The sequence below is a fragment of the Condylura cristata genome, unplaced genomic scaffold (genome assembly GCF_000260355.1).
Source record: "Condylura cristata isolate star-nosed mole 26May11 unplaced genomic scaffold, ConCri1.0 scaffold00010, whole genome shotgun sequence".
Lineage (NCBI taxonomy): Eukaryota > Metazoa > Chordata > Mammalia > Eulipotyphla > Talpidae > Condylura > Condylura cristata.
Window position 1 is genome coordinate 8,008,426 of NW_004567111.1, and position 17,958 is coordinate 8,026,383.

The window sequence follows — 17,958 nt, forward strand, 5'->3', positions numbered from 1 at the left end:
CCCCCCCCCCCCCCCATTCCTGTCTTCCTCCCCTGTGTTACATTGCACCCCCCACCATTTAGGAGACAGACTCAGATTTAACTCTCAATTAGCTAGGCTTTTACCTTTTTTCAAATCATACTTAGCTTCCAGAAGGAAGGGAGCGCCCACCAGCACTCCACTGTGAAACTCTCTTCCTAAAGGGGGTTTGGGGGAGGGTCCAGTTGGATTGGGGGAGGGTGGGGAGGGTCCAGATGCTCTGCAATGCTCCCTGTGCAAGGAGGTTGCCTGAGGTTGCCATCCACCTGTTTTTCTTTGTCTTCCTGTGGATGCTTTGGAAAGTCCCCTCAGGGAAATCCCATCTGTCTTGGCACATTTGCTTACCTGAATGTAAACATCTCCCAAAGGTATTAATTTGCTGGCTTGGTTGGCCTAAAAGAATTGTCCCTTCATCCAGTTAGAATTGCTTGGGGTAAGCTGTAGACAGACGTAACCTGACATTCCAGAAACGTGGGAGAAAGACACATTTCCTCGCGCCCTGCCCGGGATCCAGAATCCTGTTGAGGTGAAGAAACCGGACACTTGAGCACAGGTGGGCAGGTGGGCCGGCTGGCGCTGCAGGTGCCGGCTTGTGTGTGCACTGGTGCCCGGCTGCCTCCTGATCCCCGGCCCTGGGGGACAGTCAGGTGGAGTATTATAAATGGGGTGGCTGTTAAGCTCCTCGTCCTCATTTGTGACCTCTGGGATGTGGCACATGGGACAATGGCTTGTCCTTGTTTACCTTTGCATGGTGCTTAAAGGGGACAGGTGCCTTTTGGCCACTGACTTGTTTAAATTGTAAAGTCTGCATAAGCTACAGTCTGCTACCTGAGCCCTGTGGAAGTCCACCTGTCAGGTGGCTGCAAGGGCTCCACGTGGCTGTGTAGCCGTCACGCCCCCAGAGCCTTTCCATGTTCCCAAACCCAAACTCTGTCCCCAGCACCCCCCACTCCCTCCCCACCCCCGCCGAGGCCACTGTTCTATTCTCGGCCCCATAAATCTGCCGACTCCAGGTCCCTCATAGCAGCAGCCTCTTACCACACGTCATTTGTGTCTGGCTTATGTCATGCAGCAATGCCTTTAAGGCTTGTCCACATGACTGTTCTGCTCCCCACTCTGTCTCTGGTGAAGCCTCTCACCGCCCATGCTCCTCTGGCCTGCTCCCCAGTTCTGTATGCATAAATAAATAAATCTTAAAAAGAAAAAAAGAAAAAGAGCCCAGCTTTCTCCCCACACCAAGTTTCAAGCCCTCATCATGCTGTTCATTTTGGAAAGTGGCCCCAGAAGGTGACCATAGCCCTTGGGATGTGCTGCTGCCCTCTACAGGGACCAATGGTTCACTTCTTTTGTTGCTGGCCAGGACGCAGGAGTGGAAGGACTGTCCAGCTTCTGACCTCAAGGGGTCCTTCCTTGGCGTGGAGCAGAGGCGATGGCTGGGCCCCGAGGATGGTAGCTCGGGCCCAGGGAGTGTGGCTACCGGCTTCACGTGCAGCCCTCGTCATAAAGGGGACAGAGCTGCCAGCCTGTCCTCAGCCGCAGGCCTGCGTATGACCAGGCGCTTGCCGTGGGGTGGGCAGGACGTCAGCCAGGCTGTGTCCATGGCACTGAGGTGCCTTCCTAGGGCCATTAGCCCGTCTCCCCAGTTTCCCTGGCAGTGTGTCCAGTTTGAGGGGCTGTGGTGGCCCGAAGAGGATGGTGATGATGGGCGAGCCCTCTCCCAGTGCCACGTGCCGGTCACCGGGGTCACGGTGCAGACTTGCTCTGTAGCCGTGTTTGCTCGGGCCGATTCTTATTCTGGCTGACATCCTGTGCCATCACTTTCTTAGGGGTTACTCACAGGGCCCCCCTTTGCGTCAGTTTCTAAGGCGAGCCTGCACCCCGCAGACACCCTCCTTTCTTCCCTATCCCTTTTACTGTAGATCAGCTGTACTGGAATTTCTGTACAGTCGACCCTCGTCTTCGTCGATTCTGCACTTGCAAACTTGCCTACTTGCTAATGCTTGTTTGCAACCTCGAGGTCAGGACCCCAGGCCCTTTCCTAGTCATTTGTGGGCATCATGCCCATAGCTGCTAACTTCTGGAGTTGTGCGACTGACATGCGTATCCCAGCGGGGGGCAGGAGCCATCGCCTTCAGCTCGTGCTGGAAACAAGCGTTTCCTGTGTGCTGCATTTCGGTGCTTTTCGTTGGTGACTTCACTGTTTAAAGCAGCCTCAGGCAGAGTGCTCATGTGTTGTCTGGAGTTTCTGGGCAGGAGGCCTGCCGTGTGCCAGGTGAGTGCCACTCACCTGGTTCAGGTGTGTGGAGCGCTGGTGACCGTCTGTGAGTCTGCTGTTATGGAACCAGCAGTAGCCACCAAGTAAGGTGTTTTTACACAGAAACACGGGTGAAACAAGGTTCCCCGTGTACTGGCCAGTTGACGAAAATGTTGTTACTACGGACTCCATGCAGCGAGCCTGCGCCCCTGAGGGGCAATTAGGATTCACTCGTGCACATTGCCGGTGACTTTGTAGAAGTAACTGGTGCAGATAATGAGCATCAAATGGATATTTCTGCAGGGCATCTCAACGGGTGTTTCTGTAGACCAGTATCCTGTCCAGAGAAGTAGTTTTTCTTACCCCAGAGTGCATTTTTTTATTATTATATTTTTATTTATTTATTTTTTACATCATTCTTCCATTTTGTGCCTTTTCCCATCTCAGTTGTAATCCCCATGGGCTTCCCACCACCAGTTCACCTGTGTGCCATCACCACAGTCCAGTGTTCTCTTCCCACCCCAGTTCGGATCCCATTCTCCCTTCCACTCCTATAAAATATAAAATGTTTCTGGTCTATCGTTGTTCACTGTTTTCATTTTCACTCTTTTTTTAAAGATTTATTTATTTGTGCATACAGAACTGGGGTACAGGCCAGAGGCTCACGGGCGGCGAGAGGCTTCACCAGAGACAGAGTGGGGAACAGAACAGTCAGATCAACCTAGTACACTGCTGAGGGGAGCAGCGGGCGGGTCAGGAGAGGTCTGCTGGGCCATGTGGTCACCTCCGAGGCAGGCGGGAATCGAACTCATGCGGAAGTGGCTTTAGTTTCTCAGTGCAGTGCTTTAACCCGCTGCATCACCAGGGAGGGCCCATTTTCACTCTTATTATGTTGTTTTGTGCACCTGCGAGGGTCCCTGCTATGAGTGAAGCCATCCAGTACTTTTCTTTTTCTTTCTGGCTTATTTCACTAAGCATGATCCCTTCCAGCTCCACCCATGATCATGCACCAAAGTGTATTTTTTAATCCTTTTTGTGATCAAGTTCTATTTTTAGAAGCTTGCGGGGAACATGCTTGCCCTGCATCTACACACCACTTCCAGATTGCACAGTCCTGGGCATCCTGCGTCTTCCCCTTTCCTTTCATTCAAAATTCTCATAAGATCCCTCTTGACCACATCATTTCTGCTTTTTAGACTCTAGCAGAAAAGCAGCCCAGTTCAAGGCCAGCAGGCCGGACAGCAGGCATTCTTCCTCGCCTGGCTCCTGGAAGCATGGGGAGCCCCGGCTGGCTCGCTCTTGCTGTGCAATGCCTGCAGTCCGCTGCATTAAATAAGCCTGAGTTTGAAAAGTGGGCCTGAGTGTGCCCATAGGAGAAGGGAAGGGTCCCCTGCAGCCTCCACTGTTCCTCCCAACCCCCAGACCCTGTCTCCCTCTGCGTTTGCTCCTGGAGTGTGGAAAGGCACTGGTGAGAAGTTTCTTCAGCAAAGCTGCCCCACATGGTGTGGTGCTCAGTGCTCAGAACGGAAGGCTGAGAATCCAGAATCTGCTCTCTTGCTTTTATTTTGTGCAGAGAGTGTGGTGGTGCAGATCCTAGCTTTGTGGCGGCTCACAGAAGCAGCGGGGTCACAGTGTTCCAGTTATTATCTTGCATGTTAGTCTGGTTCTATTTCCTTCCTGAAAGCATGGGCAAACCGGTATGTCGAGATGGTTGTGAAAGTGAAACTGCTCTTTACACAACTAGATCCGATCCCTCTGCAGCCTGCGATGCTTGGGGTGCGCTTTACCTCTCATGAATTGTTCCCCACTTGCTGGCAAAACCCAAGTGAACCAGCCATGCTTCTCACTCTGCCCTAAAAAAGCTGTCTCTCTAAACCCTTTTATCCCACTTTTTTGTGTTACTTAGCATCAGCTTGAATTCAGCCTGTGCATTTTGTGAAGTTAATGTCATCTAGGGCAGTGGGTCGGTCTGGCTTGCGGGTCACTAGCTGACCGCAGCCCTAGGCTGTAGGTTGGTCTTCTGCAGTCAGTCAGGAGTACCAGCTGACAAGCCACTTTGCTTGCATTCCCATATGAGTTCCAGGTGTTTCCATCCACACCAAGACTTGTACTTAAACTGGGGTTGTTAGCTGGCTGCCGAGTAGTGTCTCAGCTGGTCTTCGTGTTCACGCCTCTGGCTACTAGTGGTGCTTGTACTTTTGTGTGTGCTTGTTAGCTGTGCTGTGTCTTCTCTGTGGCTTGTCACTTTAGTTCCTTTCGCTTTTTATTTTGAGCTTTTTGTCTTATTCTTTTTTTTTTCAAGATTTGTTTATTTCTGCATACAGAACTGGGGTAAAGGCCAGAGGTGCCCGGGATGAGAGTATTCCCAGAGACAGAGTGGGGAGCAGAACAGGCAGATAGAAGAAGTACACTGCTGAGGGGAGCAGCGGGCGGGTCAGGAGAGGTCTGCTGCGCCATGGGGTCACCTCCGGGGCAGGGATCGAACTCACACTGAAATGGCTGCGGCCAGCTTGCAGTGCTGCATCTTAACCCGTTGCACCACCAGGGAGGGACTTTCTTTTCTTTTAAAGGTTTATTTAAATATACCCCTTGTATATTCTTTCTTTATGCATTAAAAAATACCCCTTTATTTATGCATACCCCTCTGGGGTACAGGCCAGAGGTGTGTGTGGGTTAGGATGAGAGGATTCACCAGGGACAGGTGGCAGCAGAACAAGTGGATCAACCCAAATACATTGCCGAGGGGAACCGTGTGGAGACAGGAGAGGTCCGCTGTGCCAGGAGGGTCACCTCCCTGGCCCCAGTGGCTGCAGAGAGCTTGACAGCTCTGTCTTAACCCCTGCGCCACTAGGGAGTCCATCTTCTTTCCTCTGCACTATAGGACCCCTGTATATTCTGGGTTCCGGTCCTTCGTCATCAGTATAGTTTGCAAGCCTTTTCTTTCAGTCTGTGGTTTGCATTTTTATTTTCCTAGCAATGTTTTTTGATGAGTGCAGGGTTTTGGCTTTGATGATGCCTCATTTATCAACTTTTTCTCTCATGGGTAGAGATTCTTATTGTCCGTCTCAAGAAATTGTCTTTTATTTGAAAAACGTTTTGTGATCGCTTCCTCAGAGGCGTCATTTTCCACTGCTATCCACCTGTGACAAATCTCACTTTGCTTTTCCTACTAGTTTTGTGTGAGTATTTTTCTTGATTGCATCGTCCTGCAGTATTTATCTTTCGCGTTCTGACTACTTGCCTTCCAGCACATAATGCTCTCGAGCGCTTTCCATTTCGTTGTGAATGGCAGAATGTTCTCTTTCCTGTGGCTGAGCAGCGTTCCCCGTGCCATCTTGCCACCGAGCCACATCTTCCAGACATAGCCCTCTGTTGGTGGGCCTGAGGCTGAGCCCACATCCTGGCTGTTATACTAGTCCTGCAGTAAACATTGTGGAGCAGATCATTTTTGATGGTTTCAACATTCTCTGGAGAAATGCCTCAGAATGGGATTGCTGGGTCACTTGATATTTCCATTTTCAGTATTGGAAGATAAATCCAAATCACTTTCTGAAATTACTGTGCAGTTCCCTTCCCACCCAGGGGATCCTCTCTGTCTCTATCTTTTCCAGCACTTTACATGCCTCTTTAATAACTTGTCTCGTTCTCATGGGGATGGGATGACATCTCCACATCTCATCCTGGTGCCTTGTTCTTTATTCTACAAGTTAGATGTGGGCTTAAAGTATATGCTCATAGTGTTTTTACTCTTCTTTAAACTCCTCCTCCATAGTGGTAGAGGAACAGGTTGGGATTTGATCTGTTCCCATACCAATTAGCGTCTGCGTATTTTTATCGAGGAAAAATATGTTTTCCCACTGAACTAATTCAGAGACTTGTTGGAGGAGAACATGACCATTTGTATATGAATCCACTTCTGGGTCCCCTTGTTTACCTACCTGTCTCCCCGTTCTTCAGTACCGAATTTGGAAAGAATTCACTATTGTGGCTTTGCCATAAGTCTGGAAGTCAAGTAGTACAAATTTCCCACTCGGTCTTCTATTTTTTTCCCTGCCTTGGCTGTTCTAAATCTTTTGCATTTTTCCTATAGATTTTGGAGTCTGTGTGTCAGTTTTTTACTTAGGAGCAGTTGATAATCATAGGGCTTGCACTGAATTTTTAGATCAGCCTAGAGATAATGGACAGCAACATTTTGCGTCCTCCCAGCCTGTGAACCTGGCATGTCTTCACTTATCTGCATCTTTGACTTTCTTGGTTTTATTCTGTCGTAACCAACATAGTGGCCTCTCTGCCTCTTTGTCTACATTTCCTCCTTAGCAGCTTATTCCTTAGCTGCTGAGCCTGGGCGTGGCTTGGGGCAACCTTCACCTCCATGTGCCCCTTCTCTTGGGCTTAGCTCGCCCTGCTTGTTAGCCGGAGCCTGGAAACCCACCTGACCAGATGCTTGGGTCATAAGGCCATAATCAGCCACTCAGCCCTTATCAGTGGCCACGTCTCCTTGCTGCTGTTTATGAGCCTCGATGTCGGGGCTCTGTGTGCACAGCGCAGGTGTTTGACTTCCCAAGCCAAGGCTCATGGAATCTGACCACGAGTCACCTTTGTGCTTCGCAAGAGCCCAGACCTGGGGCTCATTGCAGGGGCTTCTGAGGGCCCCTGAACAAAAGGCCTGAGCATGTGTGTGCTGAGCCTGTGCACTGGGGGTTCTCAGCTTCAGGATTGCTTAGGGTGGACCCCACTAGAAAGTGGGTAACCACAGTCTAGGCCTGGCAGCGGGGGGTTGGTGACTTGCAAAGTGAAAGTGGCTACCTGTCCCGGTGTGCCCTGTGCTCAGACTTCTCAATTCTCAACACTGTCATTGCTAGCCTGAAAATGATTTTTTTTTTAAATTTTCTTTTAAAGATTTTATTTATTTTTATGTACAGACTAGAGGTGTGGGGGATGAGAGAATTCACCAGAGACAGAGAAGGGAGCAGACCAGGCAGATAGATCTACTGAAATACACTGCTGAGGGGAGCAGCGGGGAGACAGGAGAGGTCTGCTGCGTCCTGTGGGTCACTCCCTGGTTGGGGGTAGAACTCGTGCTGCAGTGGCTGAGGACACTTCATAGTGCTTCATCAAACCCTTTTGCCACCAGGGAGGCCCTGAAAATGTTTTTGTGCCTCCTCCATCCTTTTAAGATATTTCTCTAGGCTTTTGTTGGTGGCTATTTTCTTTCTGGTCTTACATCAAGGTAATTGTTTTGTGATTGAAGTGGACACCTAGTGACGTCATGGCGGTCACGTACACTGGACATGACATTCATTGCCAGCCTCTTGGCTTCTGACTCCGTCAGTCCGTAGCATCTCATCCTCTGTCCACTGTCCGCTCTGGAGCTCTTTCTCACGAGTACAGCTGGGTCCCCATGATCCATAGCTCCCCATTCTCACAGCCCAGCCCTCTTCTTTCTGTCTCTAGAAAAGATCTGTTATCTGTACTCACACAAGTGGCATCAGACAGAATTGTCATTATTGATTTCCCTTGTTTCTCTAAGCGTCATGATGGCCTCCAGGCTGACTTTGTAGTTGAATTCGTACAGATAACCCTGTGTGCCCCTTTGGTTGGGGTACAGTACATGCCCCCAGCCTCGAGGGTGTCCACACGGTGGGCTTTGTGCTCTGGGGTCACTTGGCAACTCTCATCTTGCTGGTCCATGAACTTGAACAGGTCACAGTGGTCCATGGTAGACAGCGAGTTAAGAGCAAGCTGATGGCACACCCACGTGGTTAAATGTCATATCTCCCAAAGCAGGGAGATTGCTGCCCATGCAGGGTGGCTGGGTTGTGTGTCAGGTGTGGGAACTCAGGCCCCTTCAAAAACAATGGAGTGCTCGGATTACAAAGCCCAGGTGGGAGGTTTTGTCTGGACTTGGTTTTGTGTTTCCTGGAATCCCTTTGCTTTTACAGACCCAGAGAGAGATCTGACTCATGTGGCGTGGCCTCCCCTGTGGGGTTATAGGAATGGAGGTTGTTAGGATCCTGGGCCCTCCCCTCAGAAAACAGATTAATTGCTTTAGATTACTCAATGACGAATGTGGGTGGGGCAGCGTTACTCAGCAACTCTGGGCAAGAATATTGGAAAAATACAGGTGTTTTCTGCTTCAAGTGATCTGAGCACACTCATGACAGTTGCCAGTTGCAAAATTACCCAGTTCACTGGATACCGCTTTATCTGCAAACTCAACTCTCGGTAGGGCCAGGAGCGTGCAGATAAGCCAGAAACAGAGATGAGGGGACACAGTGTTTTCTGTCTGGAAAGTCTTGTAGGTTCTTCTTCAGCCTGTTTGTTCTGACTTACACTGCTAAGAGGTGACATCCTCCTTTAGTTACAGGAGCAGGTAATGAGATGTCTGAAGAGCCTTGAAGGGTTATCCTGTCTGCAGGGGGCGTGATGCGTTTATAAAGTACTCAGAGCTCTAGGAGCCTAGCCCTATGGGCATCCCAGGCAGCAGGTCCTTGAGCAGCACCCTGAGGGTCACTGATTTTTGGTGGGGGCAGGGTGAAGACCAGGGGTGGACAGCAGGAAGATGGTGAGTGAGAGCTTGCACCGTCCATTGTATAGGACAATTACAAGAAGACTTTGGGGAGAAACTGTGTACGAAATGAAGATTGGATTCTTAAGAGAAGAATCTGCACTGTGGAAAACTCCCAGCCTTGGAGAACATTTTCTTCTCTTTGCCTTTTCTGGTGATAATTATGTGTCTACACTTGGGTTTCATGTTTCATTTCTACTGATGAAAATAGTGGAGAAAAGAGGAACCGTTTAGTTTTTGACTGAGGGACAACCCTCACTTTACTTGCATTTTTTTTTAATAGAACAACATGAATGTTTCAACCTAGGTTCCCGATGCCTTTTTTTTTTTATTACAAAGTTTATTTTTACATCATTTTGCACATTTTTTTTTTCCATCTCGATTGTAATCCCTGAGGGTTTCCCATCACCAAATCACCCCTGTGCCACCACCATAGTCCCATGCATTTCCCTCCCTTCCCCCCCTCCCCCTTTTTGATCCCATTCCCCACTCCGCCCCCACAGAATGTCTCTGGTATATGGTTGTTCATTATTTTTGTTATTTTCTCGCCTGGTCCATTATACTCCTGCATCCCAGATGCCTTTTCATCGCCTCTTTCTCCCCTCTCCCAGTGGAAGGAACTGATTATAGAGGAAACCTAGACCCGATGGAGTTTGTATTCCAGAACTCAGACTAGCCTGCAAGCCCAGATTATATAACCAATTATTAGGTTATTTAGACTGCTTTCTAAATTTTCGTAATTTGATATTGTTTTCTAGTTCTGTCAACAAACATCAGTACAATGAACATGATTATAGCTAACCCTGTGGAGACACCCCTAATTTCTCAGAATTGCTTCCCCAAGAGTTATTATTAACTGACTACATCTCCCTGGTGAAATGAGATGGTCCCGATCCTTGCCAGAATTGGCTATTATATTTATCTTTGCCCATCTCATCAATTTCTAGGTGAAAAATAATGCCATTTAATTATTTTTATTTCCATGTCTTTTGAGAAATGGTGAATTTGAATGCTAGCAAATTTCACTAGCCATTGTGTTTTTCCTTTTATTTTTAAAAAGATTTATTTTTACTTATTTAAGAACTGGGGTAGAAGCTAGAGATGTAGGGGTGAGAGGGTTCACCAGAGATGGAGTGGGGAGTAGAACAGATGAATCTACTGAATGAGGTAGGGGAGATTTGCTTGGCCTTGTGGATCAGCTCCCTGGCCAGGGGATCAAACTCAAGCCATAGTGGCTGCTGATCAGCTTGACAGAGCTGAAGATTTAACCCCTGTGCCACCAGACATTGGTCAGTAGCAGGGTGGAGGAACAAGAGTGTTGTTTCCCACCACCTCGCTGTGGTGGGGCCCTGCTGCCTGAGTATTGTCCTAGTGCATTTCCAGCATGTGTTGCTAAGTCCTTTTCCTTTCCTGACAGGCAGTTTTTAATAATCCTTCGGAATAACTGCCTATTATTCACGTACTCCGGAATAAAACAGTCTTCATGCTGGGCCTGCCACCTACAGTGTCAATGCAGATTCCAGTTTATCTGGTGAACCTTTCATGTTTCTTATGTTCCTGCTCTCCCAGGAAACTAGATTCAAGCAGACAGGGTTCTTTCTGGACAGACCCACCTCAGAATATGTGGACGGCAAAGGGCAGGCCCTTGGGTTTTGATCTGCAAATCATCCCTCTCTACTCTGGGCAGAAAGTTCAGCCATGACAGACGCATTCTTGATTAGCACCAAACCGACATTTTCTTGCTTAATGAGCAACTGTGGTTCTCTTTTATTTCAAGACAAATGTCGAGTGTCTGTTCTCTGTCAGGAGCGAATCCTTCCAGTTTGTCGTCTCATCTGCAGGGCAGGGATAATAGTTCTGCCTGTCAGAGTTGTTTTCCTGTTGCAGTCTGCATGTCCCTTCGTAAACGGAGGCGATTCTTGTGTCGTGACATCTTATGGGTCTGGGCTCCCAGGGCCTGGTGGTTCCTGAAGGCAGCAGGCAAACCACACCTTATGCTTTTCCAGGGGCATGAACAGGGTGATTTCTTTCTTTTTTCCTCCCCCCTCCCCTCCTCTCCCTTCCTCTCCCGCCCCTGCCTTCCCCCTCCCCTCCCATTCTTTTCAGGGCAGGGAGAGAGGGGCACCCCTGAACCCCCAAAATGCCTGCTCTAAATAGGTTCTGCCATCCATTGCATCAAGACAAGAAATAAGAGCTTTAATGGAAAGAAACTTTAATACAATCAGAGTGCGATACAGAAAAGACAAATGTAGTTACTAAATCAAACACCCAGTTACCCATCCCCTCATGGGTAAAAGTCCACCCAAAAGGGATTGGCCCAAAGCAAGGCCTAAAAACCCTCCACAAGTCCTAAAGCACCTTTTGGCTGGGACCCATAGGAAGGGTCAGAAATGGCCAGACAAGTCTGGGGTGGACACAGTAAAATCAAAATCAAGATAAATGCCGCCGCCGTAGTCAACCTCCCCATGGGTCTCTCACACGCATCTGTTTCAACCACTACAGGACCAAGAAGAAGCAAGCACAGTTTCTTCACATGTCTCTTTGCGCCACGTGCCTTCCTCAGGTCTCCTGGCCTCCATTCTGCTCCCTTCCTCCTCAGTCTCCTCTCCAGATTCCGCTCTTGTCTGCTCAGCTCCTCCCTCCTTCTGGGTGGGGCAGGGAACCTGGAATCTTCCCTTTTCCTGGGTCCACCCTGTTATAGTTTTCTTTATATTTTTCTTGGGGTCTTAGTGAGCGTCTAGATCATTGGTTTTTACTCCTTTCTTTCTTTGTAATGTGAAACATTTAAAGTTCGTGTTTCCTCTCCAGTTTGCTTACCTGTATTGCTGAAGACCAGCTTCAGCTGACGTAGTGAGGGTCTACCGCAGGGAAGGACGGCAACAGTGAAGGAAAGAGAGAGAAGGTGAGGTAGAAAAATGAGGAATGCAGACACCTGCTTAGGGTGAAAGCATCTTCTGACGATTGTCCCAGCATGTCTTTATTTATACATTACCAGCAAGCTGTGAGATTACATCAGTGTGTGCATTAAGCAGAAAGATACCAATCATCACATTTTTCTTAAAGATAGCTCGGACTTTTTGATCTCTTACAGATAATGTGATATTCATACACAGAATGTTACTATAGTGACCAGTCAGTAATAAACAAATATTCCTATGGTGATCGGTTATCAAACAAAATATTCCTAAAGAGATCATTTATCAATACACAAAATGTTTCTGTCGTGATCAGTTAAGCTATTCCAACTTAAGGAATCATTTCATTAATTTCTCGATGAACATACATCTGCAGGGTCTAATGGTAAGGAGTTAGGAGTGAGTAAATACCACTCAGTGCCAAGTGCACTGACATTTCCCTGCTTCTAAGGAAAAACCCCTTTTTTCATCTACAAAAGGAGCTTCTATTAATCACTATTCCTGTAATTGTTTTGTCAACCTAATCTCTACATCTAACATAAGAATTATGTTCACTAATTATTATCCTATCAGTCTTATCTAAAGGAAAGAGTGGGAAAACTTATTACTTTTTATGACTCTATTACTTAAAAGGAAGCTATGTTACTTAAAACTATAGATCTTTCATTGGGGACTGGGCAGGAAATTGCAGCCTTTGGTTTCCAGAATTCTGGAACCTAGATTTGTGCCCCTGCCCTCTCAAGCAGAGGAATATTAATTATTTTATAACGGATTGTGTGTTTCTGTGTACAGTGCTATTGTTATTAAACCAATCAGTCTGATCAAGTAATTATTGATTTCACATTGAATGTATATTTGGACAGTTGCTGTGCTTCTTGGGAATGGCCAAACACAAACCATACTTCTTGGAAACGGCCATAAACAAATGAAAAGAATCCAGCAGGAGCCAGCTGTGGAATATCCTGACTTTTCAGGATTTCTCCCCCTACGTCAGGACCTTGCCATACAACGTGGGTAGCCTGGCCCTTGCCAATGTATCCCATGGATGATGACAAGGCATGTTTTCACTATCATTTCTCAAGACATATTTATGATTTCTCTTGAGATATCTGATCACCCTCGACACACTGAGAAATTCATTGTTAGTTTACAAATATTTGTTTTTCTTATAATGAGATACCTTCTTACTGATTTCTGACTTAGTTCTCCTATAATCAGTGCACATTCTGGGTAGTATTTTTATATTTAGAAATTTGTCGATCTATTTTATGGCCGTTGCGAATGGCGTATGCTGATGAAGGGCTAGCTAGTGTGCCCTAGGAGAGTCTGCTCTGTTGTTGCTGGGTGTGGTGTCCTGTAAGTCAGCTGGGTGAAGCTGGCTGCTTGTGTCCTTCATGTCTTCTTTGTCTTCAGGGATTTTTGGTTGTTGTTGGGGAGGGTTGTGTGTCTACTTGTGTCCATTACTGAGAAAGGGATATTGCAACCTATGATTGTGAAGTTTCATTTAGTTCGTTCTCCGCTAGTCTCAGAGGTGGGAGCTCTGTAATCAGATCCACACCTGTCTAGGGGTGGTGATTGAACTCCTCCTCATGATAAAAGATCCCTTTAAATCTCTGAATAGTCCTTTTCTCAGAGTCTGTCTGTTGTGCTGATGTTAATACAGCCACACCAGATTTCCTATGCCTACTGTTGACATGACAAGTCTTCACTTTCAAAACGTCATTGTTCTTAAAGACACCTCTCACATAGACGCCGGTTATGTGTTTCTTTTGTTAGTCCAGTTCAATAGTCTCTGGCTTTTAAGTGAAGTATTAGTCCGTTTACATTTCATATAGATATTGATGTAAGTTTTCACTTATTATTTATTTTCCATAAATAAACGAGTTTTGTTCTCCCTTTCTCTATTCCTGACTACTCTTGGGTCATTGAAACTTTTTTTTAGTATTTCACTTTAGTTTCTTTATTGACTTTTTAACAATATTACTTTTTTGTATTTTCCGTGTTGCTTCGGAGGTTGAAATGGACATGTTAGCTTATTACAGTCCTTTTACAGTTTGTATTGAACTAATCACAAAGTATAAGGAGCAATACTGACATTCTATTACCCTAATCCCCCCATATTTTCCCCAATATATTGTTACCTATTTCACCAGTATGTTCTCAATGCAATGTTAGAGATGCTTATGCTTTGAGCAGTCAAACTGTCCTTCAAATAAATTAAAAGGAAAACATAATCTTTCACATTTACGCACATACTTGCCATGTAGCCAGATCTCTTCTCTAGGCATATTGCAAATTTGTTCCTTTAATTGGAATATATTTATAGAAGTCACATTTTAGTTCTTGTCTACTAACTCCAAGACCCGAAGCATCTCGGCGTTTACTTCCATTGCCTGTATAAATTATTTCCACGCTGTGCCACAGAGTCAGTGACTGACTGCAGATTCACGATCTTGTCTCCCTCATGGAGAGAACGCTCCACCCTCATCTCATGTGGCTCAAAATTACCTTAACTCCTAAATATGAAAACATCTGTCCTTTCTGACACTGCGTGAGCCAATGCATTCATGTCACCTCCAACCTAACATCAGACGCGGTGAGGGATTTGCCTTTTACCTAGTCACCCGCAAGCCAAGGTTTTAGGGGCTGGGATGGGGTCTCTGCATAGCCCTGCTGCCGGGGTTATCCCGTGAGACCAGTGGGAAGTTGTTTGCTGTGCTCCCTGCATGTCTTGTGTGGTCAGAAGTCACACCTGCGCCTGTCATTTCAGGCCCTGCGCCTGAGCAACTCAGCCATGGGGAAGACCACCACGGGCCAGATTGTCAACCTGCTGTCGGGTGATGTGAACAAGTTTGATCAGGTGAGGATTCCTTTGAGGGTCTGGGATGAAGGTGCTGTGCAAGCCACTGTCACTTCTCCTGTGAAAGCACAGATGTGGTCACATGCACTGCCCTGCAGACTGAGTTGCTTTTTGTTCATGTTGCCTGATGTCAGTGAGAAACAGGGAGATAGATAGCAGACACTTGCCAACATGGGTCCAGTGTCTCCGTGGAATCCCTTTTCTTAGCACATGGTGCTGGTGGTGCCAGCTGGTTCTTTTTCCTCCTCTAGAAGGATGAACTGCTGGCAGAGATTTTTTCGCCCCATGCCCTGTGCCCTGTCTATGATGCAGGCACTCTCCTGTAAGTAACAGCCAGTGGAAAATATAAAAACATCTGTCCTTTCAGACATTGCGTGAGCCAATGCATTCACGCTGCCTCCAACCTAATATAGATGCAGTGAGGGATGTGGCTTTTATGTTGTGTCCTCGCGCTGGGGTTCCTGTGGGGAGTAGTCTCCCCTCAGCCACCCAAGTCCCTCGACACCCTACTCAGTTTTTGCACACACCTGATGAATATGTTTCATTTCTAGGGTGTGCAGATCTCCTAGTCTGTCTTGATGTCTGTGTTGCATCACACGGCTTCTCTTTCAATTATTCACTCATCAAACATGAACTAGGCTCTTGCTTAGTTTTGGGGATGAAGAGCATTGGGCTTCTGCCCTACGGAAGCCACACCCTGTCAGGGAGTTGAAGACTCAGGAGGGGCCACTGGCCCACAATCTAGGGCTTACCTGGGGTACAGGGAGCCCCTGGGGCATGGGGCTGACTTTTCTATCAGAGTTGAATCAGCTCTGAGCTCATGCTCCCAGCTCTGTTGCTCAGGGTGCGCCCCAACATCTCTGCAGCTCTTCTTTCCTTACCCCCCAATGATAGATGTCTGGTTTTCCGTTTCTGCAGGTTTTATACCCGCTGGCATCTGGTGTTCTCAGCAGGTGGTTTGTATGTGGTGTTCTTACCAGTGCTGCTTTCCCTAAGCCCTAAGGCCTATCTTTTTTTTTTTTCCAGGTAACGATATTCTTGCACTTTCTGTGGGCAGGCCCCCTGCAAGCCATCGCCGTCACTGCCCTGCTCTGGATGGAAATAGGCATTTCCTGCCTGGCCGGGATGGCTGTGCTCCTCATTCTCTTGCCCCTGCAGAGCTGCATCGGGAAGTTGTTCTCCTCACTCCGGTAAGCGAAGCCCGGGTGTGGCCAGTGGGTCGTGTGCACGGGACATCTGTCTCCCATCTGCTTGGGCCCTTTGTTCAGAGAAAGAACAAGCGCTTTCCAGAATCACTGGGTTTGCGGGTTTTCTCAATTCTTCAGCCTTAACCCGTAGAGGTTTTAGCCTTAAGGTGAAGCCCATCTAGAAGTGGGGACGGGGGAAGCACCCTGGCCCCACCAGCCAGCTCCTCAGGCCCCTTCACCTTAGTAAGTAGAAGGGACACATTGAACTCACTTCAGTGTGTATGGAGCGGTGCCATGCTCAACATCCATCAGGCCCCATTCTGGTTGTATGTAGATACATTTTTGTATTTTTTAAATTTTTGTGTGGAAGAGCTGGGGTGTAAGCTCAAAGTGTGAGGGGGAGAATAAGAGGAGACAGTGTGGGGAGCAGAATAAGAGGAGACAGAGAGGGGAGTGGAACAGCGGAGTCTGTTGAAACACACTGCTGAGGGGAGCAGCGGGGAGACAGGAGAGGTCTGCTGTGCCCTGGGGATCACTCCCTGCTTGGGGTTTGACTCAGGCGGTAGCAGTGTTGGTGCTGAGATTTCACCCTGAGACCACTGGGCTTGCATATATTTTTGTTATACTCTCTTGACAGCCATTTTCAGGTATGTATCTCCTATCTCTGATTTCTGTCTCACTAGGTTTGACTGCATTGAGTTTTCTCCCTAGGGCTCCATTTTCTATCGCCATCCATTTTTGTCACACATTGACATGAAATTGCAGCCGTATATAGGGAACAGTTCAAGTGTCGTCGTCCCGTGTGGCCCCTCCCCCCCTTTTTCGGTGACACTCGGTTCCTGGTCACTGCAGTTCCTCTCAGTCAACACTGATTCTCCTTTCTGTCCCAGAGCGCATCACCTAGTTAGAGCAAGAGAAAAATAATAACTCTTGGAAAGCGCAGCCTAGCAATCAACAGATGAGAAGGAGGAAGAATACAGGTGTTACACGTTTTATGTTTTCTGTTTTTTGAAGATTTATTTATTTATGCACACAGAGCTGGGGTACAGGCCAGAGGTGCAGGGGAAGTGAGAGGATTCACCAGAGACAGAGCGGGGAGCAGAACAGGCAGATGGACGAAGTCCACCGCTGAGGAGAGCAGCGGGCGGGTCAGGAGAGGTCTGCCGCGCCATGTGGTCACCTCCGGTGCCGGGGATTGAACTCGTGCTGAAGTGCCTTTAGCTTCTCAGTGCTGTGCTTTGACCCGCTGCACCAGAACAGGCAGATGGACGAAGTCCACCGCTGAGGAGAGCAGCGGGAGGGCGGGAGAGGTCTGCCGCGCCATGTGGTCACCTCCGGGGCAGGCGGGGATTGAACTCGTGCTGAAGTGCCTTTAGCTTCTCAGTGCTGTGCTTTGACCCGCTGCGCCACCAGGGAGGGCTCAAGTGTCTCATCTTTAAAAAAATAAAAGTACTGCCTTCTGTGCCCAGGATCTTTGGCCCCCTGTGCCCCCCCCCCCCCCCACCTGTGTTCCTGTGCATGCCCGGGCCTTTCTTTTCCCCCCATTGCCCCAATCCTCCAGCGGATGGCCCGGAGCAGACGCCTTTTCCTGTCTTCCCCGGCACATACCATGAGCTCTGCACAGTGCTCCTCGTGGGGGATGGGCCCTGTTTGCACTGGGGTCCGATGGGCACCTGCTGGTCTGGGCAGAGAGTCCGAGCTTGGCTGCTCTCTCCTGCTGCTGCTGGAGTCCTATCGTCGCCCCGACTCGCCTCTCACCTCTACCCTCCAGGAGTAAGACGGCGGCGTTCACAGATATCAGGATCCGGACCATGAATGAAGTGATAACGGGCATCAGGATCATAAAGATGTATGGCTGGGAAAAGTCGTTTGCCGACCTCATCACCAGCTACAGACGGTGGGTGTTCCCTGAGGCAACTGGGTTTGCGGGACTTTTGACCCCTTTTTCTCGGGTCACCCTTCGTGCCTTCCAGGTCTGCTGTGCCTGCTCCCCGTTTTGTTCTCCTTCCTCATTTGGTAGCCTCAGTGTAACAGTCAGACTCCCCTCCCCTCCCCTCTCCCTTCTGTGGGCAGGCCCCCTGCAAGCCATCGCCGTCACTGCCCTGCTCTGGATGGAAATAGGCATTTCCTGCCTGGCCGGGATGGCTGTGCTCCTC

General features: G+C 48.2%; 1 protein-coding gene across 1 annotated transcript in view; it reads left to right on the top strand.

Moving 5' to 3' along the window:
• The window catches only part of ABCC4 (ATP-binding cassette, sub-family C (CFTR/MRP), member 4), a 166,436-nt gene that overhangs the window by 16,949 nt on the left and 131,529 nt on the right, over positions 1–17,958 (top strand). Inside the window, exons 6-8 of the mRNA XM_004680297.2 lie at positions 14,526–14,615; positions 15,642–15,805; positions 17,574–17,715. Of these exons, the coding sequence (XP_004680354.2) occupies positions 14,526–14,615; positions 15,642–15,805; positions 17,574–17,715 (396 nt within the window). The remainder of the gene's footprint in view (positions 1–14,525; positions 14,616–15,641; positions 15,806–17,573; positions 17,716–17,958) is intronic.